At 32.2% G+C, this 16,287-nt stretch overlaps 1 protein-coding gene across 1 annotated transcript in view; it reads right to left on the bottom strand.

The window, feature by feature from the left end:
- The window catches only part of LOC117781291 (acetylcholine receptor subunit alpha-type acr-16), a 147,190-nt gene that overhangs the window by 27,494 nt on the left and 103,409 nt on the right, over positions 1-16,287 (bottom strand). Inside the window, 4 exon segments of the mRNA XM_034618042.1 lie at positions 834-940; positions 943-1,002; positions 1,451-1,467; positions 13,098-13,207. Of these exon segments, the coding sequence (XP_034473933.1) occupies positions 834-940; positions 943-1,002; positions 1,451-1,467; positions 13,098-13,207 (294 nt within the window).

The raw sequence follows: 16,287 nt of genomic DNA, 5'->3' as shown, positions 1-16,287 counted from the left end.
TTTACATACGTCCAAAATATTTCTCAATATTGTTATATTTTTTTTTGGGCGTGGTTTGGTCTGCTGACATGCAAAATAGGTGAAACTGAAATTTTATTTTAAAATTTCGATGGTTTCACACATGATTCCATTTCTGTAAAGCCCAATATGTGCTATGTCCAATGTCTACTGAAAGAAGTAGTTGAAAAAGTGCACTGGCAAAACACAAAGGGCAACCTCTATTATTATAACTGTTATCCTAGGTGTTGGCATAAAATATTCAAAATCAGTTTGAAAATTTTAGCCAACACAGAACTGTTATTGTTTTTCAGTGCTTTAAAACACTTAATACTTTTGGTTTTGTAATTCGCAAAAACGCAAAGAATTGTTCGACGTGAGGAATTTTTAAATAAACTGGAAGACAGATTCGGATAGAGATAGATAGAAATAGATAGAGAGAGAGAGAGAGAGAGAGACAGAGAGATTGGAAAAGCATAAACGAAAGCAGTTCAAGTATTATTACTCTTTAAAAAACGAAGTATTAATATCGTCGAACCTCAGTAGTTGTACACCTATATATTCCGGTCGAATCCTAGATAGTCGCCTCCCTTTTCTTGCCTATATTGTTTTGATTCCCTGTGTATGTGTGTTTTACTTTTACCGATTTGGTTAGTGCACGTGCACGTGTGCGTGTATTAGTTAGTGGTTTTCTTGTTTGCGTGTGTGAAAGCGTGATTGTGACCTCTGTGATTGGTGTAACCAGCCATTACTGTACCGTGTATCGTGTTAGCTTTTAACTGTGGCGTGTACCGTACTGTACTGTACTGTACTGCGATGTGTACTAAACACTTTACCTGATTTCCGTCGTAAGTCCAACTACCGAATTTCATTTCGCAATGTTGGTCATCAAATGGGAACCACGTGATGTCTATCTTGCATGTGCTCTTGAAGATACCAGGGGCACGTACAGACAACTGCCGTTATGTTTGACCACAATGTTGGTGTGATACGTGCCATCGAATCCTCATCCGCGCTAAATTATTGTACAATTGTTTATGTATTATTCTATATTTCTTTTTTTTTTATTTTAACTTTGTTGTGTATATATTTATTTTATCTTTTGCTTGTTTTTGCAATTATTATTTATACTTTTTTTTCTTCATGTGATTTGCGCTTTGATTTTTTCTTTTCATTTTAGCTAGTTATACAATTTTTTGGGTAGAGCTGGAAGCCAGGAAAGTTGTGTTTTTTTAGTGTTTGAGGGAAATAATAGCTTTGGGGATATCTATACTAGGTTCATGTTGTTAATAGGCTTTGTTGTGTTTGGTCTTAAACTAGGACTAGACTAAGTAAAACATACTCCTTTAATAAATTAATAATATTGAAGATTGCATATTCTAATACGTAATACTATACTATGTTATATTTTTGTTTTAAGATTGGATCCAAATACGCCAAAAATTATGAATACGTTTCTTTACAGATATTCTAAGGATTAAAAACAATTTATAATTTATGTGTACTTCAAATTTTATAGAATGCGGTTATTTATCTGCGTAGAAATTTACAGTAAAATAAACCCATGCAACCAGAATTATTAATAATATATAACGCTTTCTCTTACCACATAACACGTAAGATACAATATTTACATGATTGTTTTTATTGATTTTTAATTTTTAGACCCCGTACTTAAAAAAAGTACAGGGGTCTATTGGGTTTGTTGCCGAATATGTGCGTAACAGGTAGAAGGAGGCGTGGCAGACCCTATAAAGTATATATATTCTTGATCAGCATCAATAGTCGAGTCGATATAGCAATGTCCGTCTGTCTGTCCGTCTGTCTGTCTGTCTGTCTGTCTGTATGAACACCTAGATCTCGGAGACCATAAGAGCTAGAGACACCAAACTTGGTATGTAGGTTCCTCTATACTGCAGGCAGATCAAGTTTGTTTCAAAAATCAGCCACGCCCTTAACCGCCTGCAAATCGACATTGAAAATTTCATATCCAAATTATAAGAGCATTTTGAAAGCCAGAAATTCCAGATTTTGCACAGATGAAGATATAATTGTCCTAAATTTTTGCTGAAAATTTCATTCTGATCGCACAGTAAATAGCGAAGATATTCAAATAATAAATTTTGCTATCAAATTCGTTGATGGCGCGTTGGCAGTAATTAAAACTTGAATATCTTGATAAAACAAAAATTTATATTAACATATTATATAACAAATTGGCGTCCATTCAGACGTGAGCTGGTGGCGCAGTGTACTGAGTCATGAGTCGGACAGTGCTCGTGGTTCGAGTCCTGCCGTGGGCGAAAGATTTTAATTTATTTATGTTCGAATTCAATTTCATTTTATTAAAACAAACTCAGTGCTTATTTAAAATGTAATATTAACATTAAATGTTAAAATATAAATTATTTCTTTTACTTTTTAATTGAGCACTAAAACAAGCAATATGGCCATTTAGGAGGATAAAGACATAAGTGCGAGTGGCTCAACACTTTGAGCCTTTGTCTTTGAAAATTTTGCAATTTTGTCGCGGGTTCGATTCGGCGGGAACAACTTTTCAGCTGAATTTAAGCTTTTTTTTTTTTAATTTTACAATTTATTGAAATTGTTATTTATGAATGTTATACTGACATTTTAATATTGAATACATGTTTAAAAATTTCATATTAATAATTTTACATTGGTATTTATATAAACGTTAAGTTAAAATTCTATGTTAATTTCATGTTTATTATAAATTTACTGTGTAAATTTATGTTTTAGTAAATTTGTCTTTTTTGGTTTTCAATTATTTTACTATTTGATTTAACATTTAGCATGTTTAACATGCAGTTTAATTTATTCTCGGTTAAGGTTTCACTTATGCTAACATAGCCAAATATGCATAAACGCATGCTATATATATGAATGTTAGCTAGAAACTTCTTTTGTTTTTTTGGCGCGTGCCAACATATGTATGTATGTGTGCATAACAGATCTTTAATTGCACATATGGATGTCCTGCTCTTCCTAATGATTAATGCATATGTATGTCTATTTGACTTTAAACTGACTCTTTTTCAACTCTTTTGTGCGCGCTGTGTACAAGTGATTTTGAAATTTGATTTTGTTGTGCTACCAAGTGTTCCATTTTAAGATAATTAGTGTGACTAGAATTTTTAATTATATCGGAAGCAAATTCGAGCGGCGACAAATTTAATATATAAGAGTTTATGGTAATCTTAAATATTATTTAGTTTAGAAGTGACTGATTTTGGATAGTAAGTACAGGGGTCTCCGACATCAATATTACTCGACTGTAGCATTGATTAGTTTCAAATAAAATCTTTAATATCCATATTAAAATTTCCATATCATTTCCCATATTTGCTTCCTTATTTGGCACACCAAGCTCAGCTTAGATCCTAGCTTCAAATCGGTTGTAATTAATTAATCTTATAAGATAAATATATATATCTATTTAAATTTTACAAAGCATTATTTAAAGTTAGGCCAGTTATTTGATCAAATATATCAAAATAAATATATATATATATATATATATATATACATATATATATATATATGTATACATAAACATATATATATATATAGATTTTGCAAACCATTTAACAAGTGAGCCCAATTATTTGGTGTACCAAGTGGTCATTCTGTTGTCAGCAATTTTTTTCTGCGTAAATTACATCTGTTATAGATACAATATTTGCATCAGACCAAATGCTGTATCTCTGTGTGCATATGCAAATGAGGCTTAGAGAAATTTGAATGCTTTCAGCAGCCAGTCACAATGGCATATACTGTACATATGCATATTTATATATTATTTTACTTATATACTATATTTTTAGAGAATATTTGTATGTGCGTCTCTTGACTTGTACTTTTGGATGTGCTATTCTGTTGCATTGAAATAAAATGCAATTACTTTTATTTGGGACCAAGAAAACTGTTGCGCAAACACTTTGTACACAATTTGCATAGATATTTTGAGTTAGGAGCTGTTGGCTATCTTTTTGTGGTCAACAAATTTGAGATTATGCATACAAATACGAATATATAGTACACATATGTGTGTGTGAGAGGCACATACGCACTTTAAATCATGGCGATTGTGATTTTGTGGTCATAGTGGGAATTTAATTGGCCAACATACCACCTGTGTCCTGTTGTTAGTGTAGCATATGGCATGTGGCAGTAAGCATAGCACATGCTATTGTTATGGCATTTAAGTGGAATTTGTGCACCGATTAGCGGCTGCTGTAATGATGGGCTAAACACGAACAAGACCCACGTGCCACAGGTGCGCTGCTTTTCGGGCTTGAGATCGTGGTCAGCACCAAGAGTCGTGCAAATGTGCCAACAACAACAAAGTAATTGCCATTTATTAAATTAATAGATCAGAACATTATCTACATTCTTGTCAGTGCCATTCAATTTAAAAATATGTACATTGACTATGTTAGCAAACGCCGCATTTTTAAATGGAAGCTAATCTTGAACTATCATTGATTTATGGAACGTATATTTATAGAGAAATTTGAGAACTATATTATTCAGACATGGTAATTAAGGGAAAACATTTTTATCCGAAATTTTATGACTGTGTCGTAAGTTAAAGCACAAATTACGCACAAGCAAAGATTTTTAATTTCAATTAAATTAATTCCTCTTGCAATTGCCTTTAATATTTTTATATTTACTGTTCTTAGTCCTATTTTTTTTAGTCGTTACTTAAAATATAAGTAAAGGGAATATTGTATGAGTTGAAATGTATTTAACAGGGAGAAGGAGGCATCTCCGACCATATAAAGGTAATATATTCTTGATCAGCATTAACAGCCGATATTGCCATGTCCGTCCGTCTGTCTGTATGAACACCTAGATCAGAGAAACTATAAGAGGTAGAGTAATAAAATTTGTAAACTATCACCTCCGCAAATCACAAAAATCAAAATTCTCACAGTTTTGAAGACAGATTTCTTCTCTTGGTGATTAACATTTTCTATTAGAATTTGAAAATTCATATATAAAACTAAAAATAAACTTTGGTGCAAATTCATGGCACACCCAGTTTATTTAGTGTACGCCTAGAAGAGTGGAGCTAGAATAATTTTGAGATTACTGTTTGTCCTCCCAAATTAAACTTCTGGAAGGATTTAAATAATGAGTCTGTGTACTTTTCTTAATGGAAGTTGGAGGAGGATCTTTGATGGTTTCAGCTGAGCTCTATGAGTCTGAATGTAAGTTGCTGGTTATTTCCAATCACCCAAATGAACTCCAGAAAGTACGTAGACATATTGATAAAAGTCCCACAAAATTCACTTTTTTACGGAGCACCTCGTAAATGCGTTTAAGCTGTTGGACGCGTTCTTGGCTTGAGTTCGGTTTTTTGGATTTGTTCGTATGACACGGACCGAAGTCCAATGAATAACTTTTATGACGTTGCACTATGGAAAAAGTTCAATTTTTTTACCTTTAATTACAATTTTTTGCTGTGAAGTATCTTGAAAATTTTTTGATTTTCTAAATCTGAATACTCAGGATAAAACAAAAATATTTTTTTCGATTTTTCAGGGCTACACTCAATTTTGAGGCTCGGTTGTGAAGACAAGGTCAAATAAAATTAAAAAAAATATTATAAATTCTACTTTAGTTAAACTAACAAATATCCAAAATTTTAGTTGTTTAGCTTTACATTTAGATTTATTTTGTTTAATTGAAATTATTGTTTTGGTCGAAGAGGAGTGAAGATAAGATCCAACTAAAAACAAAAATAATCTTATTGTCCACTTTAGTCTAACTAACGTTTATGGCAAGTAATTCGATATTTTGTAATTATATTACACATTCCTTCATAGTCGGATAGGAAGGGGTGGGTTAAGGCGTGGTCCAATTAAAAAATAAATAAATTGAAATTCCACATTTGTCTAACTAAGGTCCATGCCAAATTTCAAGTCTCTAGCTTTTCATTTAGAGTTTATGCAAAAATATCGGACTTTTCCCATAGTGCGTTGCTGATCTAAAGGACTAATGCCAAAAACACCAGGTAAGATAATCCCAAGAAAGTGAAGTTGAAAGTTGTGAGGTGAGTGATGATGTTTTTTATCTCTTTTTTTTATTTTTAATGCTCTTTCAAACGGTAATCTCAAACTGGGTTCGGCCAAGTATTTGCACCAAAGTTTATTACTATAGTTAAGGGTATGATAGCTATTAGAAAGATATTTGGACATACAATGAATAGAAATACATGTCGAATTTAAAAATATTTCATTGATAAAGTTTAAATTTTATAAGAACGACAAAACTTCAATTTATTTCTATATTAAAAAAGTCTTTATATAAATGTAACTTCAAATTTTCATTAGAGTTATTTTAAACTTTTATCAATTTATTAAATATATTTTAAAGGTTACAAGAATAAGCGAATATTTTTCAGTAAGTATCAGATATTCAATAATTTTGTAAATCCTTAGATTGCCTGAAAAAAAAACTAATTTGATATTTAAATTTGGGCGAACTTTTTAATATTTGGAAGTGAAAAATTTGGCAGCTTTTGCATCTGCCACGGCCTTGGTCGGACTTGGCTTGGCTTAACTCAAACAAATAAATGAAATCATTGCCGGGCATTATTAAAATTGATGTTGGCCTGTTTCAGACTTGACCAGTAAATGCGGCCAAAATGGTCCACGGTTCGTTTCGCTAAGCCACAACCGCTGTCAATCTCATTTGGCTTGGTTTTGGTCCTTCGAAGGCGGCTTTTCAACTTACTTATGTTATAAACCTGCACATGCTTTGTTATCTGATTACGCTATACCGGATAACATTGCAATTAATGTAAAGCTTTCACTCCAAACTTTACACTGTTTATACTCTTGCACAGTAAAACACTATTGATGTTTTAATACGAAATGTGTCATGCGTTTTTTGTGAACCTAAGAATCTGCAGATCCGATATATTAGTGTAACCTTTTTTTTTAAGCTGTCAAGGCTTATTTTGTGTTTAAATTATCAAATCAAAGCATAATTTAATTCATTTATTTAATCTTGGTTCTTCTTTAAGATACAATTTTATTCAGAAAAAGTTGATTAGTAGCAAAATGTTCTGTCTTCTTGGGATTGGAATTAGTCGCTTAAATACCTGCAGTTCGTAGAAAGTATCTCAATTAAAAATCTTATGGATGGAGATTATGATAGAGCACATTGAAATCAACATAAACAAATTACGAAAATTGATTGCAAAAGGCGTTGATGGGTTTCACATAGCTGGGCACAAGGCCATAGCGAATACATGCTCAATTGGGAGCATATATGTGAGCATAACGGTAAATGTATCTGTATCTGTATTTCTTAGCCTTGTCGTCTTGCTATTGATCCAAAGGATGGCACACATTAGCAGCACTGCCGACGCATACAAATTAGGCTAGCAGGTCCACAAATGTTGGCCAACTCTGGCTATGCTCATGGCCAAGCCGAAAGGAAAAAGGAATTAATAAATAAAATGAAATGAAAGTCAGTTGCCAGCTGTTCCGCAAACCTCAATCTTCCATTTGAAACGTAAGACGTGCATTGGTTAACGATGAAATTTAACAGAGAACTATAAATTTGCCAAGATTAACTCTTAATGAGTTGAAGAAAACATTGGCGAAATTGGTCTGAAACTGTTAGCGAGAACATCCTTGGAATTGATTGTGCTACCTCGACTCTGACGTCTCAGTGCGCAAGTTCATTAGTAAATAAAGTTGACAGCCAAAGGTTTTCGGTGAAGGGCGATACCCGAAATGTGCGTGTACCACGCCCACTGTCTAAGAATCATGTAGTCCATTCCGTTTACCCATATACGGGTACTGATTTCCCCAGACTCTTTCCAACGACTACATGGCTAATCAATATGAATTTTATTCTTCTCAATGCCCTAAACGTAACTCATTGCCATTCCGCAATCAACATCGGATACTGCGTGCCAGGCAAATTAAACCTGCCTACACGATTAGCTTTCAAGCCTTTTGTCCTTATCTCTTAGCTTAACTGTGCCTAAGCTTCACAAAAAATTATACGTCAATCAAATGTAAAAGGTGACTAAGTAGCTGCACTGCAGATCCGACAAAGATATAACTTACAATTAGTCCCCATGCTCTTGACTGTCCGCCAGGTGCATTTTAGCCAAAATATGAGAATCTGCCATATTTGTCTTCATTTGTACCTCTGAAGAGTTTATATTCAGTTGAACGCGCTTTTTAGCTGCCTCTCTGGATATCTTTGTGTGTGCCTGGGTGTGTGTGTGTGTGAGGGTTACCAGGGTTTGTGGCATTTAAGTAGTTTTAGTCGCCAGTTGGGTAATTCACTTCTTTTTTACTTTTATTGCACTAGCAAGAAATTTTGACATTTAAGTTATGGCTTAAAATGTTTCAGCTCATTTTGTTATGAGGCTGCGTTTTTGCCACATTGTAAAGATTTTAGCACGCAGCTCAAATATGCTATTGTTTTTTTAGTGCCAACAAGAAAGTTAATAAATGGAACTGTGAATGGCTTTTAAAATATACTTTGTACTTAAGTGTTGCTTTTTGTAAACTTTATTTTATTTATGAGAATTTATGTCTATTTTGAAGATTAAACCGAAGTTTTGTGATATTTTCTATGCAAGCTAATCGGTTAAGGTTATTTATTTTCTACAGTCAACAACAATAAGAGCTGCCAGTAAAAAAATTAAATAATGATGAACGCCCTCTTCAAATTATACAACTAGTCTAAAATATTTGGAAAGGAAGGATATCATTTGCAGTCACTTATTTCATATTTAAGGTGCTCTTATTAGAAATATATAGGTTGACTTGCCAGAAGACAATATCAATGTGATAAATTGGTGTTGATTATAAAAGCATTTTACGCAAACCCACAATTGTTCAACAATATTCATATTGGCTTAGACTTTGTTGGTAATTTGTACACGCATGAGATTATTTGATTAGCAGCTGTCTCTAAATTTAAGCTAAATATATAAGCTAAGATGACATGCAACTAAGCTGAGCTTACAACAAAACTTAAACTAACTTACGAACGAAAACTAACTTAGTTAAACTATAAATGATTCGGTTTGTTTTTGTTGTCAATTGACACTTAAAGTAAAGACTTAAACATTGAAATGAGTAAAGTTATGGTATTGATACAACAGGAAAATTGTTATAACTGAACATCGACTAACATGGGACGCATGAAAATACAGTATTTATATTAATAGACACAGTGAAACACAGCTAAATATAACGTAAAATAGCACACACAATCGACATAGATAACAATTGATTACTTGGGTAAATGATAATAAACACACTAGCACTCTCATACACACTTTCATAAAATCAGTCTTTCACTCTCACACACACTCACAGTTAATGACTTGTTTGCTAACACTGAAAAACATTTATAAGCTTACTGCCAGCAAATGCATATGGACTGAGGATGAGCATGATATGAAATGGAAATTATTGTGGTCATTTCAATTGCTTTTCCAATTATGTGATACAAAGAAACACACTCATACGTTGAGTTATTTCGTCAGACAATTACAGTTATATTTATACCGTGTATTTAGGAAATTTTTAAAGAGTCTTCTACAAATTGTTTACAGAATGTATCTTGAAATTGGTTTTGTCATTGCTAAACATGATACTTTAATAAATTTTGATACAATCTCAACATTTTGAAAATCGAATATTTACATATCAAATATCATTTTAAAAAATAGATAAATAAATCCATCAATGAGCAACTATTTTTAATTTTCACTGTAGTTTAGTGTCGCTAAATTTTTACCTTGTGTAATTATACTTCAAATATGACTACAAGCTATTTGCTTGCCTTGGTCTTGTTGCAAGAGAATGTTTCGCTTGGCTTATGGGGCGTATGATTTATAAGTTGCATATGATACTCGACCGTTATTAGAGCTAAAGCGGCGTAACTTTTGTTATATATTAACTAGACACACAGTCACAAACATTCAAAGAGGCACACATACAGAGACATATACACAATGACAGATATCAAATAGTGGGTTATACATACATGAATAAGTACGAATACAGGAGTAAGATGCTTTGTTAGAAAGCAAATGGAAATAAAGTTTTGGGAAAAAATTTGTACTTATTGTTGAGTGATTGATACGTGAATTAGGCAAAAGTTTGTCTGCAATTGGAGCGTGATTGGAATAAAAGTATTTAGCGTAAAATTCATTGATGAGATGTCCAAAAAAAAAAATAAGAGCAGCGCCTTCGTCAGCAGAAACATCTAACAGTTTAGCTTGAAAAAGGCGTAGCAATTTTCGATAATTGAGCACGTTTTACAACTCAATTATTCAGTTTGTAGATGTACAGTTTGCTCTCAAAAGAATAAAAGTATAACAGATAATACTCGCAGCAATTGAACTCAAGTCTGGATGCTTTTGTAGTGATTGCTTAACCCATGTGCTAAAGTATTTAAACTTTCAATTAGGTGAAATATGAATAAAGGACATTTTCGGAGAAGTTTTTATATCGAAATTTGCCGTGAAGTGTGTTACATTTTACAGGAATTATGAGAAATGATCAAAATTGATCAATATACAGCAATGCTTTTGAAGAAACTACATTTTCATTAAAGGAATAGATTAAAATGATAATAAATATAAGTGTTTCGATTCGGGGAATAATATTGATCAAAATAATTATGAGTTGAAAATTCTATAATATTTTTTTTAATATATTAGAAGCATCGGCTAACCGAGCAGGTTTGTTTCCAGATTAAGTATTCAATTTTCAAAGACAAATAACTTTCTTTTTAATTAAGGCATTTGATGTGTGTGATTTATGATTTATTTCACTCTTTTTTATGAGTAACGATTGAGACGACATTTTGAAGTTTTAATTTTGTTTAGACTAACTAATATGAGAAAAGAATAATTAATATGACTTAATTACGTATGAAAAATATAGTTTACAAATATTTATTTAAAATAATTTTGTTAATACATTTAATTAATCTTGTAGTGTGTGTGATGTGTATGTGTATGGGTTGTGGGTTTGAAATTGAATAAATATTTTGGAATAGTAGTTTTAGAGGTGCCAACAAAGATAAGGTTTATAATACTTTGATGGGGCACTTTTGGATATTGGGTTTAGGTATTTTTTTGTTTGGTTTATATTGAATTTATTTTTGTTTGAGAATTTTGTTTGGTATTAGTTATATATGCGTTTTATTTAGTACGAGGGATTTGATTTCTCATGCACAATACTTGAAAATCTATTTTGCCTTTGCCTTTGGTTTTTTTTTTTTTTTTGTAATTTTGTGGTACATTTTATTGATGGCTAAATAAATTCAAGTACTGAACGTCTAACCAGAAATATTACACCAGCATATTGTTGAACAATCTCTTATGTTGGTTATTGTCTTTTGTTTGGAAATAGGTACAAAATGAGCAAAAGAATATTCTACATATGCATTGACTATACAGACCACATGAGATACATAGGTACTTGTATATATAGGTAGTACGATCTGTTAAGGTATGATATCTATATATATATATATATGAATCTTCAATTTCGTTTCTTAAGTGTTTCAGAACAAACTACTTGTATAATATTCTGGTTAAACCAAGTGTTTAAGTTCAAGGAGTTTAGTCTGCATTTTATTTAGGCTCTTGATTTTGCGGTTTAGTTGAGCTGTTCAGCTGTTATTAGTTTATAATATATATTAAAGTTAATTGTACGTTCGGTTAGCATTACGAACAATTACAATGTGAGGCCCACATCAACGGCAAGCTGACAATGTACAGTCCCACTAGAACACCACTGCGTGTAAACTACTCTTATTTGAAGTAAACAACATATTTTTTTTTAGACATGTTTAGGTTGAAGAATTTTTCTTCACTTTTGTAAATTTTTAGTCGTTTGTTCAACATATAAACATTGAAAGCAAATTAAAATTTAGGTAACATTGAAATATAAATACATGGAACTTAGTAAGGTAAAAACAAAGCCGTTATGTTTAGATTTCGGCTTTGGTTTTGCTTTTATAATAGACACACAAACAATAGCGAGTGGGTAATGATACGAATACAATATCATAGTTAACATATTTGAAATAGTACTTTAATTTTATTTGGGATTTTTCCTTGAAAATAAATTAAAATGACAATAATAACATAGCCTATTGCATATTCAGCTATAATTAGAAAAAAAAACATTAAAACATATTTTGAGCATATTCTCAAGAGTAATGAAGATTTTTATCGATTTTAAGTATGGAATATGCAATTGAATGATCAGATGGAATTTAAATCAAAAACAACTTACTTTCAAGTTATTTTATGAGGTGTACTTATTTAAGCTGACGTCTTCATTGACAGATGAGCTAGTTAAATTGACAAAGTGCTCTCAGAGGAGAAAGGCTCTGGAACGAACATTTGTTATTGAACTGTCAAAATAGGTACCTCAAAGAGGGCAACTGTATCGAAGACGTCACTTTAAATAAGTAGATCTTGATTTAAGCTAACTGAAAGCTTTGAAAATATTTTATCGATCTAATTTGGTCTTTAGGACTTTACTATTGACTTCTCCATTACACCATCAATTGGCTACTAAATGATATAAAACAAACAGCTAATAAACGCAACCAGCTTTTATTTATTAAACTAAAGTGCACAAACAACTACATAATCGATATAATATATTAATGATATAATATATAACTGGTTTCAGAAATTGTAACACTAAAACACAAAAATCATATCATACGATAACATACAAGACTCAACTATGATCTGACTTTATTATTAGAAATGTTTAAATAGTTAATGCTGATGTACAGCTGCACACTTACCATCGATTTTCGATAATATTATATAATGTATGGTTTATTTGGGATTTAAATTGCTTACACCTAAAGAGCAGTGCATACTCAGGAGAGTAAATTAATTATGATTGCTATAAATATGACTTTATAGCGCAAAATCAACATTTATGATATTTATCTCACAATTTTTTTATGATTAGTAATCGGTGTATCGATTATTGTTGCAATAATTAATTGATTGACGGGAACCATAACTGGATACTTTGGAAACTTACCTATTATACATGAGCACATCGGGTTTCCATAGTTTGTTGGGTGTGATGCGGAGATCCTTGACTCCGCCATATTCCGTTTCGTTCCAGCGCAAATTGTAATCGTTCCATTCCTATATCACATATATAACATCTTTTAGTAGCGGAACATGTATAAGAGTTATGCTCTATTACAAATAAAATAATACTATAACAAGAAATAATAAAGCTACGTGATGTGATTAGAAAGTGTATTTGTTGAAATTGGGAGAAAGAAAGACACAAATGTAGTACGAATATGTATATGTGCATATGAAAACGATTGAATATAATGCGGAGCACATGCAGAAGAATCATGCATAGAAAGCCTAGTGAGGCTGCTCAAAATGCAATGTTACATGCATATGTTAAATCGCTGTTAAGTTAAATGTCAAGCTGTAGTGCTTAAATCTAAAAACATCCATAAAATACAACAAGTTGACATCCAAGTTGAAACTAAGTTCTTGCAATTGCCCCCATACACTCACCCACCCATACACAGACGCCCACCAACACACACACATGCACACATAGACACACACACACACGTGTTTTATCAACATTTCGTTTGCTGTTTGTGTTATTGTCGAGCAATTGTACCGCGACTGCGTGATCCTGTCGTGTCCTGTCCTGACTGTCTCACTATCTTTGCCCCAGGACTCGTCATGGGTACAGGACACAGATCAGAGTAGTAGGACTAGGTTCAGTGGCAGTGCTTTGTGTCACTTTGCGGCTGTCGGTCTTTTGTTGTTCTTGTTGTTGCCACCACACAACTTGCAGCTCGCGCTTTTCGTTTTGTGGCATGGCCTACAAGTGGTTTTTGTTATAAGAGCGACAAAGTTTTCCCACTAGTTTTCCTCTACTTTTACTATAGCTGCTGTTCTTAGTTATTACAGTTGTTATTGCAGAGCGTGTTGCTTTATAATTTACACACATTTGTGGCATTTTTAGAGCAAGCAATTGTCTCGCTGTCTTTATGCAACAAATCCCTTTTTAAATCACAAAAATTTAATTACATGCCATGGACCATGGTATTTTATTATATTATACATACATATCATAGGCCTTGCTTTAAAATCTTTCTACTTTACTGCTGTTATTGTGGTGCGGTTTTATGACAGCTGTAAAAACAGATGACGGTACACACAGAACGTCGAAATATGTTTGTCCAGGTCGTATCCATCCCCATTCCGACTTCCTCGCAGTTTTGTGGCATGCCGCGGGACCAAGCCGAGCATTTTATGTCATTTGCAATGTGGCAATTAGTTTCCAGAGTAGTTTTAAATTCCCAATTCTAGCTGGGATTGTGTTACAAGCCTAGTATACTGAAAACTAGAGGAAAATTAATTTCAAGCTTGAAACTTGCTGAACACTATTGAATAGTAATGGAATACATGTTGACGTCAAATTTCTTTACAAGATAATGGTGATTCATTTGAAAAGTTGTTCTTCATTTTAACAAAAACCTATTAGCTGTCGAAATCTTTGCTATAATCCAAAAGCTAATTTTATTTTATTTTTGTTCTCGACTATTATTGCTTCAATTTAATTTATACTTTTGAAGACAGATCGTTTCTGGACTATTCCAATTCAGTTGCAATAATTTGAATAATTTTTCAAAGCGCAAAATTAATTTCGAAACGCATCTTAGTTTTCGCTTACAAATATAATTTAATTGTTGTAAGGTTTCTACAACTGTGAACGGAAGTCCAACTTAGTGACGAAAGCAGAACCCATATTACGACTAAGACTAAAATATGTTTCATTAATCAAAACTTCTTTACAGTAAAAAAATAATTTAGATAGGCCATTTAATAAGTTTCTTTTAACTTTTATCTGTTTCTATGGGTAAATAGTAGTTCTTCGTTTTAACTATATTGCATACTTGGCAATGGCATTTGGATTACTTTCAAAATATTTAACAAAATTATTGAACGCTAAAAGGGTTTAAATAACGTTTAAACTAAAGTATACAATATATTATTCGTAGTTTTACTTCGATTTACTAACGATTTCAGGATGAGCTTCAGCTCTAATAGTGTTTTACTCTCATAATTTCTGCGAGTTAATATTCAATATAGACCCCTTAATTATTATTCTCAATTTTTTTTTTTTGCGGCATGTCAGAGTTTCTGATGAATCCATCAAAATACACGCCTTTCAACTGGCCATCAAAATGTGTATGCACACATTGGGCAGGCACTGTAATCAAACGTTTCGGTGTACTTTCGATTTTCCGGTCTGTCCTTCATTTGCAACATTTAAATTACAATTGCTGTTCAAGTTGTGTTGACAAACATTTTGGGCACAAGTCAGACTGACAGTTTATAAATGACACATCAAGCCATCAATCAAATTGGCAGTTGGATGCTTAAAACAAGAATATGTTGCCTGAATCACATTTGGGGTTTTGCAAATGCAAAATCGAAAATTACAAATTATAAACGTACATACATGAGTACATCATGAAAGTGCAACATTTAAAATTCGTGCAACATATGAAATGGGTCTCCAAAGAGAACGGAGAAGGTAGAAGGACCATGGTGAGTCAATCGAATCGATGTGTTAAATAAATAATTTAATTAATTTCGCAAATTGACAGGGCTTGACGAAAGTTGAACAAGCCTAATGCCAAAAATAAGTACCATATTTCCATGAAAAAATTGTGTTCAACTTTATCGCACCCTTTAACACTTCCGTTAAATAATGCACATATTTACAGCAGCATATATAATATTTTGTCAATACCTAGGCGAGGGTTAATAGTCCTTTAGCTTTTTGCTTTATGTTAGTAAAACTTTCTAATTTTCAGATTAAATTACTGTATTATGTAAATATTTATCACTCTATTTCATCCTTAATTTTTTTAAATTTTCTAATTAATATTATAGTTATGCAACATCTTCCTATTCGTTTATGGTTTGAAACTTTGTGTTCTACAAAGTCTTTGTCGATGAAACTGATAGCTGTTAGATCAGAACCCTTTATCATTTGAATGAAATTGTTATCGACAAAACTTTGATATGTCCAGTTAACTTCGTGAAGAGCAATAAATCATCGGATTAAAGGTTTCAGCAGCGTTTGTCACTATTTCAATCACCCAACCCAAACATGCAATTGATTTTTATTAAGTCTTAAACTAGCACAGCTTAAATAAAAATTGAAATACATAAGA

This window comes from Drosophila innubila (genome assembly GCF_004354385.1).
Source record: "Drosophila innubila isolate TH190305 chromosome 2L unlocalized genomic scaffold, UK_Dinn_1.0 4_B_2L, whole genome shotgun sequence".
In the NCBI taxonomy this organism is placed as follows: domain Eukaryota; kingdom Metazoa; phylum Arthropoda; class Insecta; order Diptera; family Drosophilidae; genus Drosophila; species Drosophila innubila.
This window is presented reverse-complemented; position numbering and strand designations above follow the sequence as displayed.